A 24061-nucleotide genomic window follows, 5' to 3' on the forward strand; every position below is an offset into this window, starting at 1 on the left:
AGGTGCTTATCCAGACCAAAATGTTAAAGTGGCATAAGATTAATGTAAAAAACTTTGGTTAGCTATCGTCTGTTATTACTATAAACAGGTATACATCTAAATTTGGACATTTCTTCTGCACATTTTGCTGTCAGGATCAGGGGCTCTGACCATGGATGCTCTTGGTTCCATTATATCCCAATGTAAAGTCAATTTTACAATTTTACAACCACATTTTCTCTAATTGGTCAAAAAAAATTGTTTTTCTTCATCTGCAGCTTGTATGTGACTGTATTTCAATATTATTTATGTGTAACCCAAACTATAAATGAATGAACGATCTTATTTATTATTATCATAATTTGACTTCCTTCGCCCTGAAATTCAGCCGCGTACTACGTCCCGTGATGCTGAGTGAATAAATACTGCGCGCGTGTACTTGTATGTAAATGTGACGGATGTGTGATGATTCGGGGCAGTCAGTCAGACAGTCAGTCGAACTGCCACGTGTCTGTGATTGACAAGCCGAAAGCACAACACACACACACACACACACACACACACACACACACGCAACCCTAAAACATGCAGCATCAAAGATTCATCTAGCTGACACATATACACACAGATCAACACATGAATTAATCACACTCTACACACACATGCGCGCACACACACACAGCGGTCTATCTGACATGCAGTAAATCATACAGATCGTATCTCTCACAGATACATTCTCAAACACACTCGCCTGCTATCAGTGTGACGATAGTGGAAAAGCTTTTTTTGCATTACAGCTTTTATCACGTCATATCAAAGTAAGTATTATCTAAATTATATGTGTGTGCGTGTGTGTTATTGTGCATGTTCCTCCTTTAACGGTTATATTTTGCATTGCTGTCACCTCTTTTTCCTCTCTGTGTTTGTGTTTGTATTTGGTGTGTGTGTGTGTGTGTGTGTGTGTGTGTGTGTGTGTGTGTGTGTGTGTGTGTGTGTGTGTGTGTGTGTGAGAATGTGGCTGTCAGAGAGGTGCAGGCTGGGAAGTGTCTTTTTAGCAACAGATGAAACACTGTAGTTTGACAGCACATGCACACGCGCACACACACACACACACACACATGAAGACAGAGTTGAATCCAGATAATGAATGTTGAAGTGACTTCTGAAAACCAACATCGTCAACAACATGTCAGCTCGCAAGACCATCAAAAAAACAAAGTAAACAACTTGATGATTAACAAACAAACAAATAAAAAAAAGGTGCACAAACTGGCAGATAAATGTATCCAAGCATACAAAACAGCAGACTCGTGTGCGTTAACTTTGAATACATGTTTGTGTGTTACTTTAAGACCTATTGAATATCTAAAAGATAAATAATAGACGTACAAATGAAACAGTGAGGAATGTAAGTGGGTCATTATGTGACTCCAGAGAAAACAAGAGCTGGAACGGGTTCATGCTTTTGATTTTCTTCCTCTTTTTTTGTTCCATCACTTGTCATTTGTACAGTTGACCTAAAAAAATCTAACAAATCATCAATGGTGTTGTTTTGCAATGGGTTTGTTGTCACCATCTTTTCTATTATTAATCACGGGTGAACCCTCTCATCGCTTCTCACTTTTTGGGTCAAATGTAAATGATAATAACAAAACAAATCAACATCGGGGAAACTTCAAATGTGCGTGTGACCGAACTCATCCGCGTGATTCATTTGTTTTCGCTGTCACTCACTCTCTCCACTGATCCCAGCCTCCAACGGCTTTGGTCAAAGGTTTGGCTGACTTAAAATTTATAATAAAGTGAAGAAACAGACACACCGACGTGAAGACGGACGGACATTTTGCTGCTAACCAGCACCCACTCGGCACGCTCTTTGTTGTCCATCGTCAGCAACCTTGTCAATTAAGTTTAGTTTTCATAAGCTGCTGCTGACATCACCACAGAGCTCACTGGAGGACATGTGACCTCCAGAGCAAGCGAGGAGTGTGTGTCAGAGCGTGTGCGTGTTTCAGTCATATTGACAACCAACAGTGGTTGTAGGATTTCTATCGTTCCAGAATGCCTGAAGCTTCACCTGTCACTACTACTTAGAGTGAGCGTGTGTGTGCCTGCGTGCATGTGTGTGTGTGCTAGCTTAAAAAGGAGAGTTTTAGAAGTGGACGTTTAACAGTTTTAAGACAGTCGTATAAATTCAAGCCACTTGTGCGTCCTCTTAAGTCCGCGTGTGTGTTTGTGTGCATGTGTGTGACAATAATACTGCAGGAGCTTTTTAGGCCATGGGTTGTGTGTAATGCATACTGGCATGGTGTGTGTGAGTGTGCATGAGTGCGTGTGTGTGCGTGTGTGTGAGTGTGTGAGTGTGATCCGAGCTGGCATGATGATGCGCTCTGTCACCGTAGGAACCAGAGGGCAAGGCTTTATTAGAGTTTGGCTTTGGCCAAAGCACGAGTGACACACACACACACACACACACACACACACACACACACACACACACACACACACACACACACACACACACACACTCAGTGAATTATAACCTGTTCTTCTAATCGCTATCATCCGTCCAGTTAGTGTTGAAACGTAGAACTGCGAATCAAACCTAAAGAACTTTTTGGTCCATTCATAATCTTATTTTCTCACTGTTTGATCAAACACTTCCTAATTTGAACAAGAATCTTTCCAATTTTTGACTGATCAATTTGTGCAAAGTTCTTGCGCTGCTGCTTGTGTTTAGACAGTTTTGAGGTTTGGCTCATTTTGTTGAATGAAAAAAGGAATAGCATGTTTATACCTTTCAAAATAAGATACCGTGACTGTATTGCTGGTTTTCATTCTGGACAAAACAAGCAAATGATCACATTTTAGAGACTGAATGATCAATTTTTAGAAAATAACATATTGGGAAAACAAACCACCATTTAATTAATAAAGCAAAGACGTGCATCGTCACATTTCTGCTCAAGGACAAGAGAAAAACATCTAGGTGTGAGATTATTTAGCACTCCCATGTCACACCTCTCACGCTCCCATGATGCACCTCTGTCTCTGCAAAATGTGCCTCTTTTCTCTGATCTTGACAGCACCAGCACACACAGAGGGAGACGATAATGGCGCATCTCCGTCATCTACATATTGTAAATATCAACAGACCGGGCCCGTGCGTACCTGTGTTGAGGCAATCTCACGTCGCCGACGGACCACTTTTCAGGCTTTGAAAATGAAACCTGGGTTACTGTCCCTACCAGACACACGATTCCTACAATAATCATCCCTCATCTTTCCTCCTCTCTCTTCAATTTCACAACAAATACATATTAAAAAGTAAAATATTCAGAGCGAAAATATTAATAATGCAGCTAAATTCGGTCCATATTCATGGTCGTCACTGTCCTGCAGGAACTTCAAGTCTCCAACGCGCGTACTTTTCAAGAAGTGAAATAAACATATTCCCTGTTCCTTTGATTTCCTCGCAAGCTCTCATCTCCCATCTGATATTTCTAATAAATAAACATGAGGCTCTTCTCCTTCCACATTCATACATGCAGTCCTCATTCTTTTATTGTGATATCTTTCTAACAACCAGACTCTGGATCAATATTCATAATCACCAATATCCCTCAGAGCACCAAACGCGTCTTCTCACAGATTGCCAAAGTGGCTGGTATTCAAACCGACGCCTGGCTATGAAACACAAGGTGGCCAACTTGAACGTGGATCTGTTTTCGTATACGTATGTAGATTGGTCCTATTCATGTTCAGACACATGTCTCCTGCTGTGCAGATCCCTCATCTCTCTCCTCTTTGCCTTCTGATATACCAAAAAAGAGGATAGTCTTGATAAATAAACATTAGCCACTTATGTATTCTTACTAAATCAGCAAGGTCTTGCGGAAAAAACATATCTTCAAAACCGCTATATTCACTTGACCAATGAAGAAACAAAGCTCTTCATTCCCGGCAGGGTTGGTGACCCCAACCTCGGCAGCGGCGGTGCCATGCTCAAGCAACGGGGAAATCTGAACCCCAAAACTGGACAGAAGAGCTCCATTATGTGATCCACAGCAGCCAATATTCACATTCATGGTGCTCACTTCGGCTTTGATTTCTCATTTCTTTCTCTTCTGCCATCTCTTATGCAGAATAATAAACATGACTCTGCTCAGCTGTTTACATATTCAGACATATTCCTGATTCTGATATGGATATTCTTGGGATAATGAGCAGACTATTTACATTTAACTTTTCTTCACCATCTCCACTTCGCTCCTTGCTCACCCTCCTCCCCCCTCCCATTTTCTCCCCCCTCCTTTCTGTCACTCCTGTATCAGTCTTCCTGAAGCTCTTTCGCCTTTACCCTCTCTCTGCCCTCCTCCTCCTCCTCCTCTTTCTCACTCTCTCTCCCTCTCTGGGAGATGAATTGAATATGTAAGCTATTGGATGTGAATGAATAAAGCATCCCATCTCAAACACACATTGGTGACACCTTATTAACTACATGTCAGCTGCACATGACAGCTGGAGCACACACAGTTTCCATTCACACACACACATTCACAGCATACACACACACACACACACACACACACACACACACACACACACACACACACACACACACACACACACACACACACACACACACACACAAAGCTGGCATATACACATCTGCATACACACACAGACTCTCCTCATTAGTCTATATTGTGTTAGTGGCTTACATTTTATCAGTCAGACACAGTGGATGTGAATTTGATTGGAAAGACATTAGATATGCTGAAAGTTGAGCACAATAGAAAGTTATCCATAACACAAAATATGTAACTGGGTCAAGAAAATAACTTGGATCAATATAATACACATAGAAGCAACCTCTTATGTTAGCATTAACCAATCTGTAGAAGCCGGCACTGCATGCTATTAGAGGTTAAGCTAACGTTAGCAGCTTTGTATTACTAAAGAAGCATAAACCTAATATTTCTTGGCCACTCTATTATAAAGTGTGTCACAGTGCGATGCTAAAATGTCCTAAAACTACTCTTCCATTTTCCTTAGCATACTTATGACACTATATTCTTTATTTCCATTGATCATTAATTGGCGAGAATGCTAACTGTTTGCATGGGACATGTAGCTTTAGCATGCTATCATGTATGTAGCCATCACCTGAATATTAACAGGGCTCTCGTTTTTGAGACCAGTCAAAGAAAGTGTTTTCAGCCAACTTCACGGCCCTAACATTAGCTTATTTAGCTAGTTGGCTAGCTTGTTGTCAGTTAAGTTGGCAAATTTGACAGGCGACCACTAGAATTGAGACGACTGCTGTCATTCAGGGCCCATAGTTTCATGCATTACTATAAATATTGAGCTCCACATAGTTGTAAACTGCAGCATGTGCACTGCGAGGACAGACGGTTTGACGGGCATGGCACAGTAGCTTGGGGGGGCGGGGCTTGGTGAACAATCAGTTGGCTTCCAAAAATACTAAACAGGACAAAACCAAAGTTAGTCAAAGTTAATCAAATCAAATAACCTGGAAATTATTTTTAAATGCTCACCTCTGACAATAAGGCCCGCAAAGTTAGACACCCCGGAGCCGCGCTCTGATTGGGTGACACAGCGGTACAGATCTTGATCCTGATTCGTGACTTCTTTGAGATGGAAGGAGGCGGCGAATCGTCTGTGGTTGATGTTTTTGGTCAGAGCCACAGGAATATCTTCTCCGTTTCTCCTCTGAATCACAGACAAAAACACAGACAGATCAGGTGCTGCAGAGGCTGCTGGAAGGTTAACTGCCTTGCTCAAGGTCACAAGGCAGCACTGGACCACATGCACGCACGCACACACACACACACACACACACACACGCGCGCGCGCGCATACAGACACACACCTCCCCCCTGCACACTGACAGCAGGTTTGAAGGTCATGACTACAATAGAGCCATAATGAAATCAGCAGCTATTAAACTCTTAATCATGTTAGCTGGTAGGATGTATGGCCTGGAGTCGCTCTGTGTGTGTGCGTGTGGATGACACTTTATTATTGGATGTTCCAGTCCTGAGGGTCCCACATTGAGTACAATGTTTCATCTCCTTGTGTTTGCCTATTTCTACACCGTCATACTGGGGACATGCAAATACATACTGCACATTTGCATTCATATATTTAATATAGCCAAGACTGAATGGACCGCAGAGCAAAGATGAACAGTCTAATATTAAAGCGTGATCCACCCAAATGATGAAAAAATAGTTTCTCATTTACCTCTGGTGGTATCAAGCCATGTAGATGCTGTTTTTGTGTTATTTGCTCATGTTTTCTGTGCCCACTTCTTCATGAGGACTGTTTTTTTTTACTGAAAGTAGCTCCAATGAAAACAATTCACACTGTTTTTTATGGGTTATCTAGCAGCCAGTTATCCACTATGCCTGGAACAAGGTAATGCTGTTAAATTCTGTAAATGCTCCATTCGCCTCCATTTTGTCTGTGAGGGTGCAGAAATCTCAAAATAACAGTATGCTAAAACATGGTTTATATCTAAGTGTATTTGTACGTGCACGTGTGTAGCTGTACCTGCAGCCAGAGCTTATTGTTGGAAGTGTCTCGTCCTGTAGCGATACACTGAAAAGTGGCATTTTGTCCAGCGTTCACCTCCACGTCCCCAAGACGCAGGAAATGAGGGGATTTATCTACAGCCAACAAACAAATGAACAAATTAGGTTATGCGCATTTGTATTTTAAAAAGTATCTGGTTTCATTTTATTCGCCTGTTATGAAGTGACAGAGCTGGAGGGAGCTATGGATGCAAGCGGGTCAGGTTATCACAAACACATATGCATTTTCAGGGCATTTCCTAACCCTAAGGAATATGTTCATTATTACTGCGATTAGATTTAACTAGAGTCAGACGAAAGCAAAGCGCAGAGCTGCATTGCCACTGGGAGGTAACATCAATGTCACATCCAGTATATATAATTCACATTGCTCCTGATTCTCAGCCACCGAGCTAAGATATGAAATAAGTCTTTGAAACCCTGAAGATGCAGTTCAGCTATGACATTTTTATTCTGGGGAGGTGATTGCAATCATAGATAGCAGCTCCTATGGTGAATGAAAACACACACACACACACACACACACACACACACACACACAAACGCGCACGAGCTTGCACACATGCATTCATGCAAACAAACACACACACAAACTTGTGTGTGTGTCCAGAAATGCAGCTGTGAGAATGAATGCTTCCACTGTGGAGACTAAGTACTAATTCCTTTTGAAATACTTGCTCCTTCCTATTAGGAGTGCTGCTCCTCTGCCTTTAAAAGACTGGGGCTCTTCTTTTTATATTTTCTCAGATTCCAGGTCAAAATTAATGTCAAGGATTTTCTTTCAGAGACATATTGCTAACTTCTGACAGCGACAGGGACAACAGGGATACCAGGACCTCACAAACTGTACAAGAGGGCGGTTCGAGGCACTTTATTTTTATGACTTGTAATCGATAGAATCTATTAAGAAACAAAATTGTCCTGTTGCTCCGAGACAGATGACCAAAAAGAGCTGTAATTGCTTCCTTTCCAGCAGAGGGACCCTCCAGGAAACCCGTCTATGTCTGTAGATTAACAGACCCCTCCGTTAACAGTAACAGTTTGTCGTCACAACTCTTTTTTTTTTTTTTTTTTTTTTTTTGGCCTCTAGAAGTAAGGAAACACTCAAGCGAAGGAGAGAAGAAGACGTAGCGAGAATTTAAAATGGATCGCAGGCCTCATCTCTTTCCTGTCTGTATGAGACAAGACAGCTACTGTTCCCTCAGTGTGTGTGTGTGTTTGTGCAACGGTGTGTGTGCATGTGGGTTAAAAAGAGAGAAAGTGCTGAGTGGTCAGAATCTTCTCTCCCTATGATTGCCCTAATACTGTCTCATTTCCCGCTTCACTCTCTCCTACTCCCTCTCACAATCTCTCTTCCTTTTTATTTCTCTCATTTTTCTCTATGACTCCTCTTCTTCCTCTCGCTGCATCCCTCCTCTCCTGTGTCACCTTCCCACTTATCTGCCCATTCAACTGCAAAGGAAACCATCCCAGGTACAGTCTAATTAGTGGCCAAAGCTATCAGCGTCTATTCAGCGAGCTAGGACTAATTGCTGGCATGCTAATGACTTACCGCACGGGTAGCTGAGCACCTGAATGTCGTCAATGGCGATGAAGCCGGCTTTGCTGTCCGAAACCTCTGCTTCGAATATGACCTGAGAAAAGAGAGAGAGAGAGATTTAGCTATTATTATCAATATTATATACATTGTTTTCATTAAACACGCAGGAGCATCTTTCACTACACATCCTGTAGTCTCATTGAGATCAAGAAGTTTCCACATTAAAAAAAACAATTACACATGGCAATAAAAATGCTTTGGTATGAAACATCCAAAAGCAATGCCAGCATCAAATAATATCCTGTTTTTAATTTACCCTTTCAATTTATTTGTTGTTTTATTTGTTCACATTTCCGCCGCCGAGTGTATTTTCTAAAAATAAGGCTGACTGAATTAAGCACAGAAGAGATCATTAAAGTAGTGTATTAGTAAATGGAACAGCTCGAGCATGCAAAAGGTAGAAAAAAAACAAAATACGACAGCGAACACATTGGCAAAGCCATTCCTAGGGGAAAACTAAAACTTACATAATCTACAAATGCTCTGCTTGCACATCACAAACCCTCTGTGGCACTGTTACCAAAGCATCAACCCTCTTTAGTATTGTTGCTAAATCAGAAACATGCCTCTGAACTGAGTTTTAGATGCAATCTGAGTGCACTGGAAGCTATGAAGTAAGACCATTGCCATTTAAATTTGCTGTCAGCGTGATGGATCCAATCTAAGTTGTCACAGGATGGATAGAACGTCGGTGACAGCCGCCAGTGATGTGCATTAGACTGGATAAATACAAAGCTGCCATCCTGACTGATGCTGGATTTTTACATTCTGGCCAACAAGCCAGGAAGGATAAATGAGATACTTCCCGTTGGATCATAGTAATCTCCTTTGGTACACATAAAATGGCTGCCGCTGAAACGATAATAAGTAATGAAACCAAACGTGGGAAGGTAGAGAATGACAGAATCCATTTGTTTTCTTCCCCGTCCCTCTCTGTCTTTTCCTCATTCTGCTTTCATTTCATCCCTCTCTTGAGGTGTTGCTGCATCTACATATGTAGAGATGACCACATTGTAAACACAGGTGTGCCCTCCATGAGAAACGCACTGATGTTCCCTTTACAGCTGCTGAGAAGTTCATTTAAAGAGTGAAAAATACAAAAATAACATCATGTCTTGAGCCTGGGTGGAGACGCTGGCTCTAGGACGTTGGCCCAGACTCAAATATCTGATTTTGCACAGACATTCGTGTTTCCCAGAGCTCTAGCGCCACCAGCAGGCCAAAATCTGACCTTGTCCAATACTAATTCCCATTAGCACTAGTTGCACTTTGTCTTTAGCTTTAATTTGCTAAATGCTAGCAGGCTAACATGCTAAACTAAGATGGCGAACAGGGTACCTATACATCACCTACACGCGTAGACCAAACATCAGCTCGTTAACGTTGTACCTGCGAACACGTTTGCATGCTAGCATTAGCATTTAGCTCAAAGTGGCATATTGTAGAGCCTCACCCAGTTCCTAGCTTGGCTATAGAGTTGTTTACTTCAATATCTTGTTGAGAAACTGGTTTGAGTAAATGTGACTCAGCAAACTATGAGTTCATTTGTCTGTATTTCACCACACAGAAACCACAGGAGGAATAAGGAGTTCTTTCTTTGTAACAGCTGATGGAAAAAGCAGGAGGAAAGCAGCGAATTGTGGAAAGGGATGATCAAATTAGGGGTCTGAGTTTAATGCTGCTTTGTGGTTGTTGCTTCCTTTGCTAATCTGCTTCTCTAAATTTTAGATTTACATAGTGCACTCAACATGTGCTTACATTTACCACCATCTCGGTTCATCAGGTGATGGTCTGAACTCCTCTCCTCATCCTCTTCCTCCCAGCCTCCTCCCTCACGTTAGCCCTCCGCTCTTTATCCCTCCCATCATCACCCCTCTTTCAAGCCATTTCTCAGCCCTAACTTCTCTCTTTCTGTCCCTCGCTCGCCTTCTCTGTTTTCAAACAGTGTTTACTCAGAGAGGAGCTCTGTAATGAACAGAGGAAGAGGAGGGAGGGGAGGAGGTCGCTATCAAAAAGAGAGACGGGGGGGAGAAAGAGAGCGAGGGGGGTGAGCAGTTGTTGTCATTCATCACCTGTAAGAGGAAATCTGCCGTGAACTGTTTACCCATAGCTTATCATCCCCTGCTTGTCACACTCTCCCCCCTGTCTGTCTCCCTCCCCTCCCAATCTATCTTGTCTCTCTCTCCTATCATCTTTCACTCATAGCTCACTGCGGAGCACAGCAGAAAGACATCAGTTGACTTTTAATACCTTCATCTCGGTCTGTCTGAGGACCGGCTCGCCTGTCTCTCTGCCTGCCTCCCCCGTCTGCTGACCGCTGCTCGTCATTATACCCACATTTGTTTTGGGAGCCATGATGTGACCTAATGGCTTCCCCTCCTTTGTGTGCACATTTGTGTGTGCGCAGATGTAAAATGTAAGCTGTGTGAAAAGTAAACTTTTTGGATAAAGTATTAACTTTGTTATTAAAAACCAGAACTGTTGTTGAGTCGCGTCTCGGGTCAGTTGAAACGAGTCTAATGAAAGTTTCATGATCTGTCAGACAGGATAAGGAAAATGAATGAGGGGAATCTGAAATATCGTTATCGCTTTCTGATTGATCAACGCCTGAAAAGACAACGGATAGTGAAAATCCAGAGGGATATTGCACGATAGCTCAAGGTGAATCAACATTTTTGATAACCAGTTAGCTTCTGTTAGACAACAGCTAACGTTAGCATTCAATCATAGGAAACTAAGAAGCCGCTATCGTTAGCCCTTGTCAACAGTGGCTAATGGGCTATCAAATACGATGTTGACCTTTAAATATGGCCAAACGTCCCTCTGTGAAATTATATAGTCTTTTAAATTACTGATTAATTGGGAAGGGGCGAAACGAATTGTCAGATTCCCAACATACGGATCTCAACCTGGAACACAACAGCACGACATTAGCCTCATGATAGCAGCATGTGAGCTTCCCAACCTGAGCGTGATGTCAGGGCTGAATACGGTCTAATGATCATATACTTGAAATGCACTTTTTCAATGATGATTGATGACCGCAACGTCTCGGGTCACTGGATGCAAGTCATTGCTCACTTTGTTTACTTGCTGAATTTAATTATCAACCCTTTGCATTCTGTGATTCATGGATCCGATGGTGGTCATCTCTGAGGAGACAGTGTTTCCATCATGAAGGTGTCAAGCGCTCACTCACTGACTGGCTGTCTTCAGAGTGAGGCAGGATTACTGATAGCTCAGGTTTACAAGTTCTCACATGGGCAAAACAAGTCTGAAACGCTGAAGGCTGAGGGCTGACATATAATCACTCCAGAGCAGGGCTGGGCCATAGCGTATATCCTCTTATCAACAAATGGCATATATCACTATGATGTATGCATGTATGGACACTGAATCCAAAATGTTTAAATACACAGGCAAGGAGCGTTTCTAGCGTCTCTCAGTCATGAGAAATGCCAGCTGGGTTTCAGCACCTGCTTTCTCTAAACCAGGGGTGCCCAAACTTTCCCCTTAAAGGGCCAAAACTGACTCTTAATGGTGGCCATGGACCGAAAGCAAACCCCTGTTGTATTGAAAATCCATCCATCCATCCATTTTCTATGCCGCTTATCCCTTTCGGGGTCGCGGGGGGCCGGAGCCTATCTCGGCTGTCAACGGGCGGGAGGAGGGGTACACCCTGGACTGGTCGCCAGCCAATCGCAGGGCTGTATTGAAATGGTATTGTTAAATTTTTGTCATTTTTGCTTACAAAAACTGAAAGAGTTCATTGATTTTTAAAGTTAAAAACAAATTTTCTGTCCATTGATTAATTGTTGCAGCTCCAATTAAGTGCAAATTAAAATCTGAGGCTGGTGCAGTGACAGTCAAGGATAAAAAATAAAATGAAAAATAAATGACTAATACCTACATAGTGCTGCGTAGGTGTGTGTGTGTGTGTGTGTGTGTGTGTGTGTGTGTGTGTGTGTGTGTGTGTGTGTGACTCACTACATGAGTCTGCATGAGCCTCGTCTTCCCCTGGTGAGACCAGTCTCATTACAGCTCAAGCTAAAGTGCTAACACAGAAACATGTTTGAACATGACAGAATAGCTTCATAACCTCAAATCCAATAACCTGTTTCATAGCCTGAAAAACCTACATAAGCCTCAGCAAACCAGGATGATTATGTTCAATTAAAACATGTTGACACACGAGTTTCATGCTGGTGATCTCCTCCCACAGTCACTAAGGGCCATTTGGGCTCCAGATGGGCCATTTGGAGGATGCTTTCACACTTCGCCTTACAGTAATATTATGGGGTCCCCAGGCTGTGTGTGTTAACATGATCAGTGTGTGTGCACGCCTGCAACGACATTCAGAGACAAGCTATCCCGCAACATGCACACATCTGTCAGCACCAGCCAGCAAACACACACACACACACACACACACACACACACACACACACACACACACACACACACACACACACACACACGCACACACACACACAGATCAGACTGAAAGAACACACGTTCAAAATCAGTGAATCCACTTCAGCAGTCCAAAATCATTTCTACGTCGGTGACGATCATGTTCAGTCACACAACAACAAAATACGACACTGACAACAATATCAGTGTCCAGCATGGTGACGCACGCCCATACATGCAAACACACACCCATCTCCTTTTTTTTCAGAGTCTCTCTTGCCTAATTGTCACCTCCTGAGCCTCAGTCAACCTAAATAAATCAGCTGCCTGCCTCGCAGCATGTGTTTGGATTTCTTTGTATGTGTGTGTTGTTTGTGTCTTCACACACACACACAAACAGAGCAGAAGTATGCACACGACAAAGGAATCGTGCATAAACACAGCCGTTGGTTGTTATTAAAGGAGTTACCTGATACTCGTTGGGCCAAAAGGTAGAGACGGCGAGTTCAGCTCGCAGCCAGTCTTTACCTGAAAAGCATTACAGTCAATGCGTAAGTGCAAAAAATCACAGCAGTGTCAGAATAAGTTGAGAAATGAGGGCAGTCTTTACCAGTGTAGGATGTCACGTTCCATATAGGGTTGGCCAGTGGACCCTTGTTTACCTAGAAATAACACAGGACAGTGTAAAACATATCAGCCACAAGATAGCTGAGCCTAAAAGCAGTCCTTTGTATTTCCTGATGGACCCTTTCCGTCACACTGAGAGGTGTTTAACTGCACTAAAGTAATCATTTTTTGTGCTTGTCCCTGTCAGTTGTACACCACCACCTCCCTCTGTTTTGCAGGGGAGCTTTTTGCAGGGATGTGGGTTTGACTTTGTCTCATCAGACTGAAGGGCAGTCTTCCTACTCATAATGCTCCCCTGCTGCTCAGAACCAGGAAATGGCAGAACCAGTAAAATGGCAATCTTCTGTTAATGTGTTTTCTAACCGCTTCCACAAATTGTAAGGAAGCTTAGGATGAGAGGACAGGAGTGTTTTGGAAACAACTGAAGTGGAGGGAATGACATGCTTGGAGCATTGCATCATAAAATGAAGCGATCCGTGTGTTAGAGTCTATCCTCCACGCCTTCCTCTTTGGTAGCTGTCCTACAACATATCATAATCTTACACCACAGTCTAATCACAAAGACTTTAAAAGACAATGTTTTATTGTAAATTTACTCGTTAATGCCTAATTGAGAAACCTTACACAAACCCTTGGTTAAGACTTGCTTGTGGTTGTGTTTCACAAAAAACAGACCGCATTTCCCATGAATCATGTTCTGTTTTGAATGAAGGGGCTCTGGTCGTGATCTGCCATTGTGACAAACAGAAAGCTTTAGCTCATCTAAAGCTGCTTTTTGAAGTAAAAATAATAAGATAATGAAACCCAGCTTGAGTCTCATGAAATCAAACTTTGCCTCACGCGGTCCAAACTGCTATGTGGAGGCCAGTAAAGGCATTCAGACATTCTTGCCTGTGCACCAAAGCGTTTCTCAATGAGGGAGGTTAGCTACGTCATCTACATGTGCAGCCTCTTGGATGAGAGGCAAAACATCTTCTGGAGTCCAAAGTCCATTGCCTTTGTAAAGCACTCAGAACTATGTGTGCAAGGTGCTGAAGAGGGTCCACCCCGACACCAGCATCCTCTGAGGCCATGGGCATCATGAGCTCATTTGTGAGCGAGCCCATCATCAGTGAGGCCTCCTCTATGGCTCCAATAACACAAAGTCCAGTCTAAAGCTTTTTTTAACAGTGCTCACACTTTCATCCACTGCATTTGTTTAAGCCTCATGAATATTATTTATATCCACACAGCTATTTTGTTAAACTAATGGTAATGACATTCAACTGTCCATTTTATATTCAGAGAAAACAATTAGCCTACATTGTATTTGATGGGGGCAGGAAGGGGCCTGAACAACAGGTAGGGGGCACCACTGGTGTACAGTAATGCCTCAAAGCTAACAGGATAAGGACAGCTTGTTTACTAGGAAGGCAATACCATCTAAATTGAACCAGTGCATTCAGTTTCAGGCAAATAAATGGCTGTATCTTTATTATGCTCTGTTTTAATGTGTTTCTTCTCATTACCTTCACCAGAACGTTGAGGGTGCCGGGGCTGGAGCCGTCGGGGCTGGTGAGGAGATAGTTGAAGTCAATACAGTGAGTGTCATTCTCCTTCATGACCGGCAGCTGAAACCTGGCCTTCTCCCCGACGTCGTACTGAGAGACGTCTACATACATGTAGGAACCTGGACACAGAGGCAAGGAAGAGGTCACCAAAGATTAAAAAAAAAAAAGCAAATTCACGTGCAATGCCAAGTGTATCAGGGTCAATGTGTTTGTGAATCATGACCTATGAATCATCTCATTTGTGTTCGCAGCTGTTGGTGCTTGTGCACCACATACCTGCTGAAGTTCACTGCTTGAACAGACTAGCAATGCTGCCCTCTGAGGGGGTAGTTAGTGTAGACACAGCGAGTATTATGACTGGACTTGCCAAAGAGTAGGCCGGATGCCCACCGCCTGTGTTACATGCACCTACACGAGCAGGCCAGCTCTTTCTGCTACTGTGTACTTTAAACTTAATCCACGCTGAAGGAGGATGAACAGCTGCAGACAGACAGCTGCAACAGGTCTGCGAATTGGAAAATTACAGATGTTTTTCCATTATCTCTTTTTTTTTTCTATTATACCTGACATAACTTCCACATAGCGTTTATTCATTCTTAACTCCTCCCCTTAGATTTAATGCCACTGGTGAGTAAATCTAAGGTTAATATTTGATGTTTTTATCTTTATTGTACATAGATTTTCACACTCTTGTGACGCTTACCACTTTAAATCCCACCGTACATCCTGTGATGTGCATGTGATGAATAAAAATCACTGAATCTCGAATCTAAATCACCGTTCATCCCTTTCTGTGTCTCTCTGATAGTTAGACATATCCTCGACTGTGTGTGTTGTGTCTGATGTGCACCAAGGCGTTTTACAGTAAGCCAACCAGGAAACCAGGACATTCCCCTGTGACAACACTGTATTTGAGTCACGCAGATTATATACTAAACTCCAACCTATGAGTTTGGCTTTCCCTCTGCGAGAGAGACACTTTCAAGCACTGAGTTTGTTGTCATGCGAACAAAACCCCCCAAAAGACGCTTTATTCTTTCCTTTGTGTTTGCATGTTTTTACTCACTTTTGCTTCTCTCTCCTCTCTTTCCTTTTTGGCTTACAGTGCAAAAACAAGTCATCAGTCCCCCCTCCCCCGCCCAAGACACATAAAACAAACCCCTGTTCCTACGACTGTGTCATTTGTTTCTCCTTTGTGATTGTGGGGCTGTTTCTCAGCAAGCCAACAACAAATAGCGACAGAGAAGAGAAGAGAAGAGAAGAGAAGAGAAGAGAAGAGAAGAGAAGAGAAGAGAAGAGAAGAGAAGAGAAGAGAAGAGAGAAGACTTCTTTCTTCTTTTATATTCCTTATTTTAAGTCCTTTGTTCCACCCTGTAGTCTCTTCATTCCCTGCCCCTCTTTATACCCTGAAACTTGATCAAAATGCAAAGTGGCCAGTTTGCAGCCAAAATGGCATGCCATGTTGATACCCGGTCGCTGCAGTCTGCACAGGCTCCTATCATTACCTGCGACTACCCAGCAGTGTCGGATGAATAGCTGCGTTTTTTTATAGTTATCCTCTGGGTTATATTTTACTGGTTGCGTCTGCGTTATGGTCCTTTCTCTGCAGATTTCAAACACAAAAAAAGTTTTGTTATGATGATATGATGGGACTCTGGAGAGCGTTTTCAGTCACCACTGATGATAAATGCGCATCGGGTACTTTGATATCACTGCTGTCACTACTGAGCACTATACCTTGCACCTATAGTAGCTGACGGCAGGAAATGAAGCTCAAAATAATACATGATCTGGGAGTGCTGACAGGACAGTCAGTCAGCCCATCCAGATGTTCCAGTAATCAGCTCAGACTTCAACCAGATGTTGTTCCAATGAAATATGATGAAATGTGATCCTTTCCTGCCTGATGTCTAATCCCACATTAGCTCACCACAAACAGAGAGAAGGTAGCCATGATAGTGTTTAATTCTATTTGTAGAACAGAGCTGAATAGAACCGGAGCTGAAACAACACATCAGTTCAGTGGTTAGCTGTCACTTGCCATGCAAAAAATGCTGAACATATGTTGGTGTCAGCCTCTAACATGTGAGGATTTTTGACTTTTCTCTGTTCTGTATTGTTGCAGATTGAACGATTTTCGGTTTTGGACTGTCAGACAGACAAAAACAACAACTATGAAGCGATCGCTGTGGCCTCTGGGACACTGTGATGGGTGTTTTTCCACTCTACATGACACAGTTGAGTCATTTAAATAAGAACTGACAGATTATTCAATAACAAAAACAACTACGCTGTTAGGTGTGACCCTAAAGAGAGAATAGAACCGAATACAGTAAAAGAGGACAGATGAGAAGAGAGTCGAATAGAAAAGAGCAGAATACATACACTGTATTCAGTGTAATATCATGCAACACAATATCTGTGCTCCAGTTAGACAAACACAGCCCTCCATCCGAACTGGTTAATTCTATTTGCATATTATTCCATAAACAATATGCTCCATACAATGAGCTGTAGGACAATAGTGATTATCACTTATTGTTCAGCTAATCTACTGTGAGAAAAACACTTTTCTCTGCAGAATACAGCAGAGCATAACAAGCTTTCAACTAGTGCACACAAACACGAGCATGCATGGACACGCACACATCGGCTTTTCAAAACCAAACACTGTATCCCAGTTATTGGATTGGCCCTTCCTCTCTCTTCATCTCTCTCTTCTCTTCCTCTGTTATTACCACCCGAGCACCAAGCCTCTGTACACACACACATGCGCACACACGCGCTTATTTCAGCCATAGCAGCATAAACATAATCCTACTTCCTGGTTCTGAATGTCACCGACAAGTCTGAAAACGAGAACGTCCAAACTGGACTACAGCCAATCAGGTTGGAAAAAAAAGAGCAGGCGAGCACCGTCCTCTATCACAAAATCTGCAATGTGAATCCATCCGAAAATGAACACACGATGGATGTCACTCCTATTCCTTCATGTTTGGCACTGATGCTAAGATGGTGACATGAGAAAAGTGCCTTTAAGATGGCTGCCAAAATGGTGTGCCAGCTAAAAATACTTCTATCAGTCAGAGACCCAGATATGTCACAACACACACAACATGGCAAAAATATAACCTTTAGCAATTCAGCTAATCACAGCACTGCCTGCTGCAAAATCACGTGGATTGAGTATAAGAAGAATAGCTTAATAATATCTGGTTAAAAAAAGGGGGGCTATCAGTAATGTCCAATTACCCCTGCATGCTTACTGAATTAATATTCAACAATATTTTAGAAATGACTCAAAGCCTACAAGGACAGAACAATAATCTGAGACAGAAATAGCATCGGAAAATATGAGTAATACGAGACTGACAGTACATGAAACTGATACAACACCCATGCTAAGAAAGCACACCTTGTGATGCCAAGAACATCTGACACCTGAAGTCTGCCAGTTTCTAAAATGGCTGATGTCTTTGAACTGCCAAAGTCTAAAATGGCCGCTAATGGAATGACGACAAAATATAACGATGAGGCTAAAAATACCCCCGTGACAGCCTTAAGACCTAGATATGTCACATAACAACAAGCGGCTTGGTAGACAGAGGACAGTATTCTTCAGCAAAAACAGTAACAGCCTGCTGTCGGGATAACAGCTAACGAGAGTTTCACATTCAGCATTTTATGGCAGCAAAATAGCTGACAACCTCTCAGATGAGTAAAATACTAACAGAAAAAACATCCAGCTCACCCACAATGAAGGAACAAGACTCACCAAAAGCTGCTTTTCACTAAAACTTGTCAAATATAGAAGATCATCTCGCTGTTTTTGATGCACTATAGGACCAAAACCGCCTCAGCCTGTATTCCATTTTCAGGCCTCTCAGATTAATTTATCAATCTCTGCTTGTCGTCCCAAGTTCCCTGTTAAAAATCCAAGAGTGATCAAGTACTTCCATTGCTCCCAGAGTGCGGAATAATCGTCCCCTCACCGTTCAATCTTCCTGTTCCACTGCGATTTTTATAAAACTTGTCTTTAAGATGTATCTGTTTCATTTAGGTTTTTGAGCGGCCGCATGATTTACAAGTCTACATATTATCTGAGTAACCATAAGTGACTAACTCTTCTCTTAAGACCAGTCTACATCTCAACTATGTGCAAGTCTTTGAAAAGTTGGATGAGAATGGAACGCGGGGGTAATTTACGAGCTGCACCTGAACGCACCGTGTCGAACAGTCAGTCTACAGAGGCGGGCGGCTGTTTACCCCGACATAACTTCAGTTTACGGAGGAGAAAGGAGTCCGGTTTGAGGAGAAAATGTATTTTTTCACAGGTCTGATAGGAAACAGTGTTAAGTTAGAGTTTCTTGACATGTTAAGTCAGGTTTAAAGTAAAAGAAACAAAGCTGTGACGTCTTAAAAGCTGAGATTTCAGTTAGTTACTTGGTATAATTTGACGAAGTCGACAAGTATTTTCATTTTCCAGGGTTTACATGTGTCATAGTGTTAGTTGAGAAATGGAAGACCGAACCGCGACTCGACACCGAGGCCGTTTGTATCGCGGCTTCAGAATCGTTACATCCCTTTCCGTCATTATCCACTCATTTTTGAAACATCCCGTGGACAAGAGACCCGCTCTGCTGCTGTTTTAATGCCTTTTTTTCTCCTCCCTTATTAGACTTTACACTGTGGAAAGAGGACCAAGAGGAAAGCGAGACACACAGAGCAAACGGCATGCCAAATAGGTTTAGAGTGGTACCGGCTGACAGCATTATGAGTCAAGAGTATCTGCTTTAGTCCACTGAGCCACAGAGGTCCAACCCATGAATGTTCAACTGGCACAGCGCACGTTGCCAGCGTAGCATCTAGACCTTGCCATGGCGGCGAGCGCCAACATCAACCCCCAGAGAGATTACATAGAATAGTTTTATCTCCATTACGAAAACTGCCAAACCATCCCTCCACACTCAGTACTGCCTTAAGCATAAATGGTGATTAGTAACTGTGACAAATCGATGTGGGATATAAGGAACAAAAGTGTAATTGTTGGCTGAGCTTTCCAATGACTCTAAAACGATTCCGCGTAAAGCCCTTAGATGACTTCTTTTCTTCTGCCAATACCTTTGACAATATATAATCCTTTGAACTACTAATCAGCGAAATAAACTCACTCCCAAAGGTCTTTGAAATGGCGAATGCTCTTAAGACCTTCCCCTAAATGAGGGGGGGTAGCTATCTCTTTGTTTTCAGGGGTCAAAAGCCAAAAAGGTTTAGTGCCTACGCTTTAAATCACGCCATGCCCTCAGGGAGACTGCAGCGAGCCAGACCATAGTACTTCTAAATTACTAGTGGCTAGGATTGCCTGAGAAAACAACCATCCTAATAATAGACATTACCAGTGTGTCCCTGGGCAAGGCATTTAAGCCACTAACTCAGCCCCTCACCCATTCCCTGCTATTTCTTCCAAATACAAAACCCAGCCAAGTGCTGTATCTGTAAGCCCCTCGAGCCACCTCGTTTTCCATCCAGCACCAGCGTCCCACACCCCGCCGGCATTATTAACACATCAAATGTCAGTTCATGCTCCCTCACCTTTAGGCAACGCTCTGAACCCCCCTTTCGCCATCACCATCTCCAAACCATTAACCTGGCTCGCCCTTCCTGTGGCCCTGCTCATTCCACTAGCTTCTGGGCGTTAATGCTATGGTAATTCCAGGCATTACCTCTGCACTCTTGGGCAAGGTATTTAACCTCTTCAAACTGCCAACTCTGCCCACTCTGCCCAGTGACACCACTTGGTATTAATAACACTAAATGCTAGACTTTGGCTCTCCACCATTGGGCAAGGCACCTCACACCTGTCTAGTGCGAGACCGCATAGCAGACAGCAGGAGCACACACATTTTGAGAGGAAATGTGTGTGTTCGTGTGGAAACCGTAAAGCGCCGGTGTTGTACTGAACCTTTCTCTAAATGTCAGCGAGGCTGGGTTGTCATGATGATAAGCATGAGAGATAAATAATGGCATCACATTGTCATGGCAACAAAGTCATAATCTTCCACAACAGAGAAGGAGAGGAGAGGAGATAAGCGGAGATGAGATAAGGTGAGAGGAGTGAGGGGAAAGGAAAGGAAAGGAAAGGAAAGGAAAGGAAAGGAAAGGAAAGGAAAGGAAAGGAAAGGAAAGGACAAGAGATGAGAGGAGGGGACAGAAGAGGAGAGGATAGGAAAGGACAGGAGAAGAAAAAAGAGGAAATGAGAAGTAAGGAGACAAAAGGAGATGAGAGCACTGGAAAAGAGAAAGCTGAAAGGAAAGGAAAGGAAAGGAAAGGAAAGGAAAGGAAAGGAAAGGAAAGGAAAGGAAAGGAAAGGAAAGGAAAGGAAAGGAAAGGAGAAAATGATAGAGGGTGAGAGTAATGAAGAAAATAGGAAACTAGAAGAGACAGGGACGGACTGGGACTAATAATTGGCTCTGGACTTTTTCACACAGACCAGCCCACCACAACCAGGCCACAAGACAGTCCATCACCCCGCCCCACGATGGGCGGGATGTTGATGAGGAGAATGTGGGCCGGTGCGTAATCAAAGTGGGCCGTCAACACGTCCCTCTCGCTCTCGTTTATGTATAATGGGCTGTTCGAGCAGCCAGAGAGGCCGGCCTACCGGGATTTCTCCTGATGCTCCTGGTGGCCGGTCCAAGTATGAGAGGAGAATACAAGGAGAGACGAGGGGGAAAGGGTAGAAGAGAAAAACAGAAGAAATGAGGAGACAAAAGCAGAGGACAGGAAGGAGAAGAAAGGAAAGGAAAGGAAAGGAAAGGAAAGGAAAGGAAAGGAAAGGAAAGGAAAGGAAAGGAAAGGAAAGGAAACTAGAATAAAGGAAAGGAAAGGAAAGGAAAGGAAAGGAAAGGAAAGGAAAGGAAAGGAAAGGAAAGGAAAGGAAACTAGAATAAAGGAAAGGAAAGGAAAGGAAAGGAAAGGAAAGGAAAGGAAAGGAAAGGAAAGGAAAGGAAAGGAAACTAGAATAAAGGAAAGGAAAGGAAAGGAAAGGAAAGGAAAGGAAAGGAAAGGAAAGGAAAGGAAAGGAAAGGAAAGGAAAGGAAAGGAAAGGAAACTAGAATAAAGGAAAGGAAAGGAAAGGAAAGGAAAGGAAAGGAAAGGAAAGGAAAGGAAAGGAAAGGAGATGAGATGAGATGAGATGAGAGAGAAATGAGGAAACTCAAGCATGTCTGTGGTTGTTATATTTTAACATGTTGTCTCCACTGTAGTTAACCCCATTGTTCACACACCAGTCAACATTCTTACTCTGCGGTTTTAATTTTGTAAAGCCACTTACTGTCTCAACGCTGCATAGCTGGTTACTGTTACAACATTTTGCTTTTAACATTGTAAAGTAGGCAACCTTCCCTGTTCCCTGCCGTTGATTAATGACCTCATATTCTGTTAATTAGACCCTCAGCCCTGAGGCAGAAAGATTTAATTTCCCCTTCATCATCATCATGGAGAAAAAAACAACTGATTAAAGAGGAGAGGAGAGGAGAAGAGAGGATGTCTTGGTGGAGAAAGTACCCTGATCCTTTACTTTAAGTACTATACAACAATGTAAAAATACTTCATTACAAGTAAAAGTCCTGCATTCAAACTTTACTTAAGTAAAAGACTATTTTACACAGTAAGGTTAGTCCAGTGGTTCCAAACTGAGGGTTCGTGCCCCCATAGAGGGCCATAAAATAGACGTGGCAGGTCATGAAATGATTAACAGCAAAGGAAAGAAAAAAAACAAGGTAGTGTACTCAATGTGTACTCAGCAGATATTTACATAAAGCCCTCTAAGAAGTTCAGAGGTGGAGCTGCTAACAACTCGTAGACGTCTGAAATGGGACAAGGGGCCCCAACTAGAGACCAGACACATAAAAAGTGTGATATATTTCCCTCTGAAATGTAGTGGAGCAGATGTAAAAGCATACAGTAGCGATACTCAAGTACAGTACAAATGCTTCAAGCTTGAGCTTCAGTACTTGAAAAACTGTACTGTTACACTGCCTCACTGTGAGCTGTTGAACCTGTGGATGGCAAAGACAGAGGAAAGGAGATCCAGTCTCACCTTGAGGCAGGTTTGTTGAGACGTACGGCACTTCCTGGGTGTTGATGTGCGTCCAGTCAAAGTCGTCGTAGGGATCCTGCTGGTAGTCGCACTGAGAGAAGCCCTCATCAAACGAGCAGCTCCCTGCAAAGAGAAACACAATGAGATTGAGTGCACCTCATAGGACTGCTGACTGAATTAGCTAAATCTAATTCTCTATGATGCAAAATTAATACGTCTCTGTTGTTAAGCAGTACAACTTCTGAGTCTTTCCTTTATGCTGCTTTTCTGTGCGTGTCTCTGTCTCAGCTCATTAACGAACCACCAGGAGTCTGAGCTCCAACAGTCATCACTCAAGGCCAGTCAGGCTCACCTCTGACTCAACCATCAGGGCCTTCAGCTGATCATCTGAGCCCATCACCACAGCCTCGGGACGGCCATGTGTGAGCTGGCCGCTTGTGGCCCCGCTTTAAACAGGAAGTCGCTCTAATACAGAGAGACGCCACTTGTCCCTGACGGCTAACTGAGATAATCAACTTGCAGTGATATGTGGCTTGTACTGGCAATGTAGCTGATAGAAATAGCATGCTGGCTACTGCTAGCTATCTGATTCATTGACCTACAAGTGATGCACAGCTTGTGTTAATAAAATGGCCAGGAGAGATACGGCTAAGAAAAGCCACAATGCCATCTGATTCCAGTCACTGATAGTTAGTGCGCCTTTCGTGACATTGGCGAAAGTAGGACTGGGTGATATGGATAAAAGTACAATTTCCTTACTGCAGCCTTAAAGACATGGAGGACACAACATTTAAAAAATGTCTCAATATGATAATTTGGGCTGCAACTAACATTTTCTTTTTCCACTATTGATCATTCTGCAGACTATTTTCAAGATTAATTTATTGTTTGATCTATAAATTGTCAGAAAACAGCAGAATAACAGAGACAACCAGAAAATATTCACACAAAGAAAGCCAGAAAATATTCACATTTGACTGAGAAACTGGAAGCAATGACTTTGCTGACGATAATGAAGTGTTTATAACGATATTAATAGTGTAGTGATTTATCGCCCAGCTCTTGGCTAAAACCCAGTTCGACTTCCAGCCAGAAACAAAAATGTAGGAGCCTGCACAGTTTAAAGGGACATTATTTACTAACTGAAGCCAAACATCACAGCTGCACACA

General features: G+C 42.8%; 1 protein-coding gene across 15 annotated transcripts in view; it reads right to left on the bottom strand.

Annotated features, from left to right (window-relative positions):
- Positions 1 to 24061, bottom strand: part of ptprk (protein tyrosine phosphatase receptor type K) — a 107800-nt gene that overhangs the window by 42794 nt on the left and 40945 nt on the right. For all 15 annotated transcript variants that reach the window (XM_070988210.1, XM_070988209.1, XM_070988206.1 and 12 more), the window contains exons 3-9: positions 22892 to 23014; positions 14748 to 14908; positions 13223 to 13274; positions 13082 to 13140; positions 8152 to 8233; positions 6559 to 6674; positions 5541 to 5715 (exon numbers count right to left, since the gene is read on the bottom strand). In XM_070988210.1, the coding sequence (XP_070844311.1) occupies positions 5541 to 5715; positions 6559 to 6674; positions 8152 to 8233; positions 13082 to 13140; positions 13223 to 13274; positions 14748 to 14908; positions 22892 to 23014 (768 nt within the window). The remainder of the gene's footprint in view (positions 1 to 5540; positions 5716 to 6558; positions 6675 to 8151; positions 8234 to 13081; positions 13141 to 13222; positions 13275 to 14747; positions 14909 to 22891; positions 23015 to 24061) is intronic.

This window comes from Chaetodon trifascialis, chromosome 19 (genome assembly GCF_039877785.1).
Source record: "Chaetodon trifascialis isolate fChaTrf1 chromosome 19, fChaTrf1.hap1, whole genome shotgun sequence".
In the NCBI taxonomy this organism is placed as follows: Eukaryota; Metazoa; Chordata; class Actinopteri; order Chaetodontiformes; family Chaetodontidae; genus Chaetodon; species Chaetodon trifascialis.